At 39.6% G+C, this 13450-nt stretch overlaps 1 protein-coding gene across 1 annotated transcript in view; it reads left to right on the top strand.

Moving 5' to 3' along the window:
• The window catches only part of ARHGEF28 (Rho guanine nucleotide exchange factor 28), a 329197-nt gene that overhangs the window by 239040 nt on the left and 76707 nt on the right, over positions 1-13450 (top strand). Inside the window, 4 exon segments of the mRNA XM_045999285.1 lie at positions 3992-4115; positions 4458-4590; positions 10523-10578; positions 12130-12178. Of these exon segments, the coding sequence (XP_045855241.1) occupies positions 3992-4115; positions 4458-4590; positions 10523-10578; positions 12130-12178 (362 nt within the window).

Below are 13450 nucleotides of genomic sequence, written 5' to 3'. Positions count from 1 at the left end.
ACTCATGTCGGCTTTACTCAGTTGTGGAATTTGATCATCATCCTTGTTATCATTTTGGTTAACAGTCTTCTCCCTGTCATCTTTTTAACTATTGGAGAAGTAATGGACTGATATAAAATTTTTTTAGATTTTTTTAATCAAAAATATTTATTCTCCATTAAGTCAGGGACTTAAGACTGAAAAAGCCAGTGTTTTAATTGGTTAAATATTAATCTATAAAATATTTTAACTTGGATATGTGTAAGGAGTATCCTTTTCTTATTTCTTATTTTGTTACTTGTTTTTTTTCTCTTCCTTAGTCTGTGTTGGTCTACATCCTCAAAGCACCTGACTTTCTCAATCACATCCCCTGGTGTATCTAGTAGAGTACATCTTTCATTTCGCTTAGTCTCTGCCCAATACCTTATCGGATGCTCTAGTAGGATCCAGGGATCCTAATGCGAATAGCTTTCTTCAGTCATATTGTACTTGAGGAACTTGCTTTCTTTGAAATTCTCATATTTATATTCATCACTTGGTTTCTGGGAAAGTATGCAGACGGGTGAAAGGGGGCGGCCCACTCCAGACTTTGTAGGATCTTTTCTGTAGGAGAAGATACTTCATCTCTGTCAAGTTTTTTAAATACAAAATATAGTAGTATTTAATTCTCCAAAAATATTAGTTTATATAGCAGCTGACAAATACAGGTTAGTACTTTCTTTTTTTCTTTTTTTTTTTTTTAGGTTAGTACTTTCAATATAAGTATATAATTCTTTTTTTAAAAGTTTTTACTTAAATTCCAGTTAGTTAACATACATTGTAATATTAGTTTCAATGTGTACCAACTTCTTTTTTTAAATTAAAAAAATTTTTTTACAGGGTGTACCAACTTCTTAATGATTATATGGCATGACTGTTATTTTATTAACATCCTCTGTCTTAAATGTGTTAAATTTATTACTTGATATGTATATATATATATATTTTTAATGTGAACATCTGTATGTCCAGAAAAGTCTCATTTTGTCTATTTTCTGTTTGGATATTGGAAATTCCTTTTAATACTTAGCTGTTCATTTCTTCAGAAAATAAGTTATAGATATTATAGTTTTAAAGGTTAAGATGAGAAGGACCCCTAGTCTGAAGGTAGTTAAAATATCTTCACTGAAGTGGTAATGCCATGAGAATCTCTGAGGAATGCAGTTTATAAAACTTTATTGAGGATGATTTCATTGGTTGTCAAATTGATCATAGAATTTAGGCATCTTGTTCTGGGATTGGAAGAGAGTTTAAATTAATTTTTTTCCAGATTCTTATGAAGTGAAAAGCTTTTTAAAATCTGTTGTGAAATTAGTTGGGGATTTCCCCCTTCTTTGTTCTTCCCTAATGTAACTGATTGTTACATAGGTGAATGTAGCATTGTTAGACTTGAAACATGGAACTAGCCAGCCTTCAGCATTTGCCCAGAGGTGATACTGTGTTGCTCATTTTCATAATGTGACAGTGGGTCATGTCCCTGATGTTCACGTTTCTGCTATGTGGGGTGGCTCTTGTTAGTTCTTAATATGGAGTGTTTCAGTATTTTTTTGTTTACTTGGTCATGTCTCGGTCTTCTCAACATTTAAGTAAAGAGTGAGTGGTATGATTTTATGTCATTTTGTAGTAATACAGGATATATGACAATTGTGGTCCACTTAAAAGTTTTAGATCAAAACTGAAACGTTTTTGATATGGTCTTCTGTAGTATGGGGAATTGGGAGAAGAGTTGGATAAACAGATTTTCTTTTATTTAGGAGAGTAGAGGGGCACCTGGGTGGCTTAGTAGGTTAAGGCTTCGATTCTTGATTTTGGCTTAGGTCATGATCCTCAGGGTCATGAGATCAAGTCCCTCAATTGGTTCCTGTGCTTAGTGGGGAGTCTGCTTGAGATTGTTGCCCCTTGCCCTTCTCCCCACTCATGCTCTCTAGCACTCTCTCTCAAATAAATAAATCTTTTTTTAAAAAGATTAATTTATCTATTTGACAGAGAGAGATCACGAGTAAGCAGAGAGGCAGGCAGAGAGAGAGGAGGAAGCAGGCTCCCCGCTGGGCAGAGAGCCCGATGTGGGGCTCGATCCCAGGACCCTGAGATCATGACCTGAGCTGAAGGCAGAGGCTTAACCCACTGAGCCACCCAGGTGCCCCTCAAATAAATAAATCTTAAAAATAAAAAAAAGATCTTTAAGACAGTAGTTGTGTTTTTGCTGGGAGGTAGATAGCGGGGAGGACTTTTTGACCTCACATCCACATTGACTGTAGCATTCTTTAATTCTGTGACTGAGGTCTCCTCACCAGATTGTTCTTATCATAGACATTGGAAGGCACTTGGTGAGGTCACAAAAGGTGTTCTGGACATCATTCTTTCTAAGACCTCAAATTTGTTTTTCACCTCCATTCCCAAAGTGAGCCTGTTGAATAATACGTCATGAGCTTTGCCAACTAGGATGCTCAAAAAACAAGAGGTAGGGAAATTTATAGATATATTAGCCAGTTTGTTATCTAAGGAGGTGGTTGTGGAAGTAGAAAGGAAATAAGAAAGTCTTAAGTTCTTTTTGTCACTTGGAGTCATCATAGGGTACCTTCAGTTCCATCTGCCCTCTTTCCTTTCTAAGTTTTTGAGCTGTTTTCTCTAAGTAGCAAACCCACTTTCACTTACTGTGCAGAATTTGAGTTAGCAGGACATTCACTATCCTGCCTGTGCCTTTAGCTTTGCATGACCAAGAGGCACTTCTGAAGCTATTTGTCATCTTTTCTAGATGCACTAATAGGTTTGAACTCTCAGTGATCAAACGCAAATAATTATATTTTAATCTATATCTAGTATAAATAACTAAAAGTTTCATTTAATAATGTATTAGATAAGTACATAAATGTGGGAAGGGGCCTTAGAAATAATTGTAAGTCTAAGCCTGTCATTAATCAGATGAAATATACTGAAGTCCTAAGATTTGTCACTGGACTCATTGTCACAAAATGTGATCCTATATTTTGGTGCGTATCAGTAATATGATTGCTTTTGAGAAATATATCCCAGAGATGAATGTGCTATCCACTAATGTGGATGAATGAGAAGTTTGGGAGGTGGGAGAGACTTTGGTTACAGAATGTTTCACAGAAGTGTTACCTGGTTTTACATACTTGGTTGATCTTTAATATATTCTCCTTCTCTCTCTCTTTCTTTCTGTCTCTGTCTGTAATAATGTTAGAAATATAAGGCTATCAGAAAGTTTCAGAGGAAATAGAACTTTTAATAGATGGGACTATTTTTTTTTTCTAAGGAATGATCATATGGCTTAGGGGAAAGTAAATGTTTCAGTGTGTTCAAAGATTGGATACTATTATCTTTAGGTTGCCTTTTATGGTGGGGAAGTTATCAACAGCCTTCTCTCTTTTATAGCCTAGGAAGTCTCAGATTGTAAATAGCCTGGTTGAATGGGAGAGACTGAACAAAGAGGCAGGCAGTCTGCTTCTCAAGCTGTATTATCAAAAGAAATGTGTATCTTCTGAGTATTATCTCTATGTCCCAAAAATAAATAAAACGCAGTTTCCTATTACTGGTTATTTACCTTCTCTGTGCCCTAGGAAATTTCTGTTGGCATAGTAAATAGGGAGATGAGTGTTTGCAGGGTAAAATTGTAAGTCTAAGGTTTCCTTTATTTCTCTAGTATTGTATTATGAAAAATTTAAAGTATACAGAAAGTTGAGGGAATTATATGCTGAATACCCATTTCTACCACTTGGATTTATAATTGATAACATTGTGAAATAGTTGCTTTATCATACATCTGTTTATCCATCTATAAGATATATTTTTAGTAGATTGTATCTTTATGTTTAGAATAATCATTAAAACCTGAGTAAAAAGTGTATATACACACCTATGTGTGTGTGTGTATATATATATATATATATATGTCATTTTTTACTCCCTCTCTAAGTCCTGATAAGCCATGGTAACAGATTATTTTTTGTAGAATTCAGGAAGAAGAATGGGATAAATACATTATACCTGCTAAGTCAGAGTCTGAAAAATACAAAGTGAGCCGAACTTTCAGCTTCCTCATGAATAGGATGACAAGCCCTCGGAATAAATCTAAGGTAATTAAAGTTATCTGCCCATTGTGTTTGAAATGTAGCTGGTTCCATTTTTTGGCAGGTAGTATAGTTTTTCACTTGCCCTCTAAAATCACCGGTCTGAGATTTGTACACATGTACTTGAAGACCTCTGCACTTCTTACGAAATATTGTCAAAGTCGTTGGAAGTACAGGACTGCGGTAGGCTGGCCACAATTCATTCTGGCATGACTATACGCCTCTGCGTGCCGTCCTTACGTGCAGACAGAAAATGCAGAGACTTTGTATGGCTTCTGTAAGTACATGGCTCTCAGCATATGTCTTTTCTCATTTCTCTTCACCTGGCGGTTGCTGTTGAATCTGAAGACAAAAAGCAAGGATGCCAAAGACAAAGAGAAGCTGAGCCGACATCAGTTTGTCCCTGGAACGTTCTCTGGGGTTCTACAATGTTCAGTTTGTGACAAAACGCTCCTGGGGAAGGAGTCATTCCAGTGTTCCAGTAAGTTCTTGGGCCCAGCATGTGCTGTCTTTGCATTTTGTGTCCCCAGACAATAAGCGATAGGAGAAGAGGGCCATTGTCTTTTGTCTTTTTAAAGATTGACTGATTTATTTTAGCAGAGGTAGGGACAGAAGGAGAGGGAGAGAGAGTCTTAAGCAGACTCTGCTGAGCATGGAGCTTGATGCAGGGATTGATCTAATGACCCTGAAATTATGACCTGAGCCAAAACTAAGAGTCAGATGCTCCAGCGACTGTGCTGTCTGGGCACCTGGAGAGAGGGCCGTTGTTCAGGGTAACGTTGCATGTGTCATTTAATAACCTACCGAAGAGGGAACCCTGATGGTTAGAGTCAGTGCTTTTTGTCCACAAGCAACAGCCCCCAGAATCCAGGCCTGTATATCTCACTGCCTACTTGATGTCTTCACTGGGGAGTCTAAACAGCTTCTCGGAAGTTGCATGTCGGAAGTGGAGCTCTGCTTTCCCTCTCCTGAGCCCACATTTGGGTTGATCCCACTCCATTAATGGCTGCTCTAGTGCGCCAGTCACATGGTCATGGCAAAAATCTTGGGGTCTTTCTGTATGCCTCTTTCTCACATCCCACATCTAGTCCTTCAGCAATCCTCTCGGCTCAGTCTTTCCAATACGTATGAAAGCCAGCCTCCTTTCACCCTGTTGCTGATATCACCCCGGTCTAACGCCACCATTTCAGTAGCTTTCTAACTGGTTTCCTTGTACTTTTAGCACAAATTGCACACTTCTGAAAACATCTGTTCTCAAAACATCTACCAGAGTGAGCTTGTGAAGGCACAGATCCCTGTGTTCCAGATCCTCCAGTGACTTCCTCTCAACCCCCAAGGAAGACAAAAGCCCTGACAATGGGTGCAAGTCCCCGTCATCTCTCCTGTTGTCCTCTCCCCTTTCCTCCCTCTGCTGCAGTCACTCTGGGATCTTTGCTGTTCCCTCAGTGTGGCAGGCATACTACCACCAGAAGGCCTTTCCTGGCTCTTCCTTCTGCCTGCTGTGCTCCTCCCTCAGATCAGCCTCGGGGACTGATTGCTTCCTCACCTCCTTCAGGTCTGTTCAGATAACATGTCCTCAGTCAGCCTTCTCCTGACCAACCCTGTACTTGGCTCACACCAGTGACTCAGAGCAACCCTGTCTGTGGCCATCATCGCCCAGAGACTTCTGGTCTCCCAGACCAATGGGACAAAAACCAACCTCACAATCCACAAGCCAAAAGGCTTCCTTCTGTGTGAATGGTACAAGCTCACTCCTTGGGCATGCTGAATCCCTTTCCCTGTTGTCCCCACACCCAATTCCATTCACTCCTTCACTACCTTTATTCTGAATAAGTACTTGTACCACATTACTCTTTTATCTACTCAGATCCGCTTCTCTCCCTTCTTGTTTCCTGAACTAAGCCCACACTTTGCAGCTAGATGCATTTGGCTCCATTTGTGCTGAATAATTCCACAGTTAGTTCCCTCTTCAGCCTTGGTTTATGGCCAGAAGCCTTGCCAGGCATGTTGTCCTTACCTCCCGCCATGTGTGTTCTCCTGCCTCAGACCCTTCACTTCTGATGATCTCCCTCCTTTTCATTTTCCCCAACTCTTTTTTTTTTAAAGATTTTATTTATTTATTTGACTGACAGAGATCACAAGTAGGCAGAGAGGCAGGCAGAGAGGAAGGAAGGGAAGCAGGCTCCCTGCTGAGCAGAGAGCCCGATGCGGGGCTGGATCCCAGGACCCTTAGATCATGACCTGAGCCTAAGGCAGAGGCCTTAACCCACTGAGCCACCCAGGAGCCCCTCATTTCTCCCAACTCTTGTGCATCTGTCTTGATTTCTTACCACATCTTAGGAGGTCTCCCCTGACCACTGTGTCCAGAACTTTTGTGTACCACGTGTATGATCTATTTATTCTATTCCATTCCGTACTGGATTATGGACAGCTTCTTGTTTTTAACTACTAAAATAGACTTCAGGGACTAAAATGACACTGTGATCCTTCTGTATCCCCTGCAGCCACTAGCACAAAGCCCAGCCCGTGGGCATTCCTGTGTAGTTAATGACAGACAGAAAACTGGGAGAAAACTGGGACGGGGGTCATGGGGAGGGAGGTGAGCTCACTGAAAGGTAGACTCTAGTGTAGCTCAGAGCATGTTGGTTCACAGAAAAGTCATTCAAACGGATGGCCATAAAAGTTTGAGTGGAAAATGGAAATGGCTGAAAATATGGAGGATGTATTTATTTTTTAAAAAATTATTTTTTAAATGCATTCAGACTCATAAAAGATACAAGGCTTAAGGAAAAATTCAAAGTTATCCTATATCTTACTAACTAGAGAAGATGTTTATCCGTACTTTAATTGAGTCCATGGTAATTATTTTAAAAGTTAGCTATTTATGCTAATGTTTTATTTGGTATGAAATGTGTTTAATTTCTCCTTACTTAGGTTATGTTTAAGTTTTTCCCAATTTTTTCCCAACAAATGATGTGGTAAGTGGCATTTCTTTGCATGTAACACTGTCCACATCTTGGTTTTTTAATGACTTTTATTTATTTATTTGAAAGAGTGAGAGAGAGATGGTGAACTAGGAGAGGGGAAGGGAGAGAGGAAGAGAGTCTCAAGAAGGCTCCCTGCTGATCAAGGAGCCTGACTTGGGGCTGGATCCCAGGACCCTGAGATCGTGACCTGAGCGGAAACCAATAGTCAGACACTTTACCAGCTGAGGTACCCAGGTACCCCCAAATTGTCCACACTTTAAGCTATTGTCTTACATTCTAGCATCAGTATGAGAATATGATATGTTTCCTCTTTAACACAGTTTTTAAAAAGTTGAAGATTTATATAGTCTTTAAGAAGAGGAGTGTTGGGGATTTAAACTTTGGTTATTAAGTTTTTTTTAACATGGGGCAAGAGATTTTGAAATTGATAAACTCAGCTGTTACTGGTAAATCCTATTTTATGTGTGTATTTTTGTTTTTAATTGTGAAGGTTACTATTTCTAATCTTAAAAATATGATATATTAAACAAAACATAATGTGGGTATTCAAAATTCTGGTATTTGTATTCTTTTTTAAAATCTAAGTTGCTAGTTATTTTTTTACACATACTATATTTCTATAAAATTATTTTTGTTTATAAATAGGTTTCCCTGCATATATTTAGATGTTACAGTACTTGGTGCACAGAAGTTGACAAATCACAGCTTTATTGCAGATTTAGTTTTCTTAAGATTTCATTTATTTATTTGACAGACAGAGATCACAAGTAGGCAGAGAGGCAGGCAAAGACAGAGAGGAGGAAGCAGGCTCCCTGCTGAGCAGAGAGCCCGATGCGGGGCTCGATCCCAGGACCCTGGGATCATGACCTGAGCCAAAGGCAGAGGCTTTAAGCCACTGAGCCACCCAGGCACCCCAGATTTAGTTTTCTTAAATATAAAATTACCCTTTTAATGCCTTTTATTGCCGTTGACATTGATTTTTACCTTCTCTAAAATTAACGTTCCTCTTGCTTTCCTTTTCTTTGTATTTTCCCTATTTCTGTGTTATTATTATTATTATTATTTTATCCTCTGTGTTTTCAGTTTGGGGTGTGTGTCTTTAATTTAGCTGTAGTTAATCTGTAACTGAGAGATACGATTCTATAACAAGGCTTTTTTTCCTTATTTACATTTAATTTTACAGCTGCCGACTATCTTCTATAATTCTTTGTTCTTTTTCTTGATGTCTGATTTAGCTGTTTATACCATGTGTTGTTGGTTTTTATGTTCTCACGGATTTGGCAAGATAAGCTCTTGTACTATCTGCTTGTGGTAAATTTTAAGGCTTATACTTGAATGTTCTTTAATTCCTCTTATATTTACCCTTTTTTCTCTAGACTTGATTGGTATACTAAACTACTAAATTACTATTTTTATGTTGTATGTTTAGTCTTTGAAGAATAGTGTTCTTTTTCAAGAATGATTTGATATTTGTACTCATTTCTCTGTCTCGGCCTATAAATTTTTTTTAGATATGATTCTTTGTTTAGCTGGTTTTACTGCTTCTCTTTTTTCTTTTTTAAAATAAAGCTGATTGATTCTTGTACTTTTAATTTTGATTCTGCTCTTAAGAGTCTTGAGTAGGATTTCAGGTAAATCTTTTTTTCAAAAGCGTTATTGGAGTGATGTTTTCTGAAACCTTGTGTATCTAAGGAGGTATATTTTGCTTCCTTCTTTCACACACAAAAAAGAGATTCATCTGGCTAAATAAATTCCTAGGTGTCAATCTTTCCCCGAAAGATCCTGTCAACATTGATCCATGAATTTTGGGCATTGACTATTATAATAGAAAAGTTTTAGGGCCTGTCTGACCTTATTTCTTTGTTGGTAACCTGGTCTGCCTAGATGCTTGAGAACTTTAAATTTTTCAGTCACACAGATATTGTCAGAATTTGTCTACAGACTGGTGTCTTTAATTCCTAGAAAACAGGGAGACCTTTTGAGTTGCCTTTTGTAGTTCTTTTTTACTTTGATAAAAGTTTTTGTTGGTTGTAGCTTTGACTATTGCTTCTGATGTCATTTTTCTGATTTCTTCCTTGGAGAAGTGTGATCTCTGTTACCTTTTTTTGTAGGACATCTTCTACTTTATGATTATACCCTCCTTTTTCTCTACATTCAGGAGGGAACCTTTCAAGTTTAATTTCCCAGTGCTGCTTTGATATTGTGGTTAAATTGATTCTTCTCCATTGGGTCCAAGTTCTGCTTTATTGTCCCCCAAAGCTCCGTCTCCCTCTCATTGTGCTGGCTTGATGTCAGGTCCTCTACTCCCTTCATGGCCTTTTGGTCCTATTTTATGTCCATTTTGTGTCTCTGAGGGAAAACACATTTCAAATATCTAAGGTTTTCTTCTCTGTTTCAAGAGTTAATAATCATCAGTGGCTTACTTTTTCTGTGAGTTTCCTGCCTAACTTTGTGGTATCTTGTAGTGTCCACTTTTCCCCCTTTTCCTTTCATTTGCTTGTTCTGCAATGAGGAGAGAGCAGTCTGATTTCCATGTTTGCCAGCAGGACCAGCATGTGGATAGTCCTGATCTCTGCTCGTTGGCCATTAAGGTATTCCACCTACAGTGGAAGGAAGTTGGGTTCACTTCTCAGTGACTTATAAGCACTTTTCCAGTGTGGCTGGGATGGAACTAAATGGGACCTTCTACCTATGAGAAAGGATTATTAGTAATGAAGATTGTGATAAGCCACAGGCTTCACTCTACAGAATATGTGTGGGGGTGGGTGGGACAAGAGAGTCATGGCAGGTAGGGTAGAGGCTGGAGGGTGTGGAGGGCAGGAAGACAAGAGCCTGGCAGAAAGCAGTGCCCACACACAGGGGTGGCTTTCAGTGAAGACAGCCTGCTTCTCTGAGCCAGGGGGGCAGAAAGGAGCAGGCAAACTCTTCCCTTCATTTGGTGAAATTGAGGCCACATGTGGTGCGAAGGAAGACAGCAAGCAGCAAATTTGTGTCTTTCAATGTGGCTACCTGTAGTTAGCAGGAATTCCTCCTGGAGCCTGACAGGACTTTTTTCAGCATTATTGTGAGTTTGTTCTCTTTCTTTCTTTCCATCTTGCAAGGTGTTCTGTCTGGTGCAGGAGTGGGCAGTCGCCACCAGCCGGATATCAGAAGTCCCTGACCATGTAGGGCATATAGTAGTACATGTGTTCTCAGTGTACAGTGTCTATTGTGAATAATCGTAGGCTTCATAATTGGTAAGACTCTGTGTAGAAGAGGAAAAATATCCCCAAGGAAATGAAAACATTAATCATGTGCTTTTGCTCGAGGGTGGGGCTGGCTACATCTGACTTAGATATTTTTCCTTCTGTTTTCTAAATATTTTTGTGTGCTACTTTTATGATGACCAGTAAAGCACCATGCTGTCTTACTCATTTTGTCTTTCAGACTGTAATACAAACGTACACAAGGGTTGTAAAGATGCTGCCCCTCCATGTACCAAGGTAATCTGTCATTTGTTTTACTTGTACATACGTAGCTTTGTTGCTTCCTGTTACCTGTTTAGGTTCTTATTCTTTTATTACTGTCTGTATTTGTTTCTAAAGTGATCATTATAGTGATTAAAACACATACACACACACACACACACACACACACACACACACAGGTTCAGAGTGCATAGTTGTTTCCTGAACTATCCACCTTTGGAACTAAGGAAAGCTCCAGTATGGTCCCATTTGTGTTATAAGGTGTAAGTGCGTTAGTCTTTCTGTTGAGACCCGGGTTTACCAGTGTGGACCTCAAGGGTTTGTATGTGAAGCCTTGAGCGGTAATTCTCAAACATCAGCAGATAGCAGCATCACCTGGAGGACCTGTGAAAACCAGGTTTCTGGGCCCCATTCTTCTGTTTTCTGATCCAGTAGGACTGGGTTCCCCAGTGGTCCCTCTGTCTTAGGGCCACACTGGGAGGTCCCCTGGAATAAAGGAAGGGTCTCTGAGTTTGGGAGTGGGCTTGAGGAAATGGACACATCTGTTACATCTCTTCCTTTCTTTCCTACTCTAATGTCATGTCCAAAATGTATGTGAGTGAGCGTGGTGATGCTTCAGAGGGAACCTTGGGGGTCTCCAGCCTCTGTGCCAATTGAAACAAGACCTTGTGTTGGCTCACATAGTTACGGGTGATATTTCAGTAGCCTGGGGTGTTGTGGCTGGTAGGATAAAGGCAGTGCTGATAGGAACTCCTCTCTCAGCAATCTGGACCAATGAGGAGGAGGTTTCTGGTTCCCGTACACTTTTCACAGAGCTGGGATATTCCTGATGCGTGTTCTGGAGGAACACTTGCACATCTCATTATCATAACATTTTTATGTCATTTTTTTCAGTGTTCCAAGTTTCATTGTTTATGCACCACACCCAGTGCTCCGTGCAATATGTGCCTTCCTTAATACCCACCACCAGGCTCACCCAACCCCCCACCCCCTACCCCTTCAAAACCCTCAGTTTGTTTCTCAGAGTCCACAGTCTCTTAGATTTGTCTCCCCCTCTGATTTCTCCCAACTCATTTCAGCTCTCCATCTCCCCATGTCCTCCATGTTATTCCTTATGCTTCACAAGTAGTGAAACCATATGATAACTGACTCTCTCTGCTTGACTTATTTCACTCAGCACAATCTCCTCTAGCCCATCCATGTTGCTATAAAAGTTGGGTATTCATCCTTTCTGATGGAGGCATAATACTCCATTGTACTTATGGACCACATCTTCTTTATCCATTCATCTGTTGAAGGGCATCTTGGTTCTTTCCACAGTTTGATGATTGTGGCCATTGCTTCTATAAGCATTGGGGTACAGATGGCCCTTCTTTTCGCTACATCTGGTTCATTATCATAACATTTTCCTCTTCAACGCATTTAACGTCGTTTGCTTTAAATTCTTCTTTGTTTTACATAAGATAACAAAAATGATATAGATAAGAATCCTGTGTAACTGGGTGGACATTTTTGTAGTCAGATGGAATTTAATCTCATTTTACCTGTTTCTAATGTCTTTACCAGAAATTCCAAGAGAAATACAACAAGAACAAACCACAGACCATCCTTGGAAGTAAGTGACGTGGAAATGCCAATTTCATACATATCATACTTTTTTCCAATGTGAAATACCTGATCCTCCTGTTTTCTCCTTTGTCCAAATATTTCTTCTTTCAACACATGATTAGTGTAATATTTAGTTACTTACGGAGGTAAAGGATGGTATAAACTTCTAGGCCAGCCTAATAGCCTTTGCACTAGATGTACTATATGATATTTTATCTTAGAGAGGGCTAAAAGGGGGAACGTGTTAGGATATTGCCTCAATTCTAAGACACAATCTAGTGTAATAAGCACTATTAATTCAATAGCAACCTTTGGAGGAAAGACAACATGGCATTAAGTGTACATAACTCTGTTTTCCTAGCACTAACACATACTCACCTACACAAATACCTATCACATGCTTCTCCAGAATGAGGCTTAGGGAGAAAATCCTGAAGTTTGGAGTCTACAGTCCCTGATGTCCATTATCGTAGTGACCTGGTCCTGCTTATTAGCTGGGCTTGAGGCTCTGATCTCATCAGCCCTTTTAGGATGACAGTGAAATTGGAAGGCACGCTGGCATTTTTCTCTCATATGGTTAAACTTGGTGCTTCCATTTTTCCTTGAATTATAGATTGCTTCATATGAGACGATTCCTCTTGGCGCTAATTGGAAACCTTCGACAGTAGTTGACATTGCATGCAGGAACCAGGGACCATTATCTCCTAAGTTTGAAAATCTTTCCATTGGTTGTGAGAGACTTTGCCGTTTGTTCTGCCTCCAATATGGCATTGCTTGCCTCATGGCGGGCATCTTTACGTTTGTGGTCACTTTTCATTTGAATGCTTTCACAGTGTGACCAGTGTTTCCAAAACTCCTTGAATCAGGGGACAATACACTATGCAGATTCGTGGTGATCAGCAGTTAGGTGTGATGTTATACAGGGTAAGCTAGTGCAGAGAGTCACAACTGTGACTTCCTTTACACACCTGCTTGGACAGAAGTCCCTCTGATTGTAGTTGTGAGGCGCTTGTCAGTTTCATGAGGTTCAGCATGAAAATAGAAGGGCTTTATAATCGATAAGATTCCTTCTCTGAGAGTCATGAAGATCAAACCAAATCATACATGTATAAAACCCTCTATAATATCCTGGGGTTCCATGCAAGTATTGATCCTCTTCTGCTTGAGAAGGTGTGTGCTATATCCCTACAGTAGGACTCAAACATTTCCTAAGGGTCATGTATAGTACGCATCGAATGTAAAAGCACATATGCCTGTAACGATTGAGAAGATATTATTG

The sequence above is a fragment of the Meles meles genome, chromosome 3 (assembly GCF_922984935.1).
Source record: "Meles meles chromosome 3, mMelMel3.1 paternal haplotype, whole genome shotgun sequence".
NCBI lineage: Eukaryota > Metazoa > Chordata > Mammalia > Carnivora > Mustelidae > Meles > Meles meles.
The sequence above is the reverse complement of the archived record's forward strand: the minus strand, read 5'-3'. Positions and strand labels throughout refer to the sequence as shown.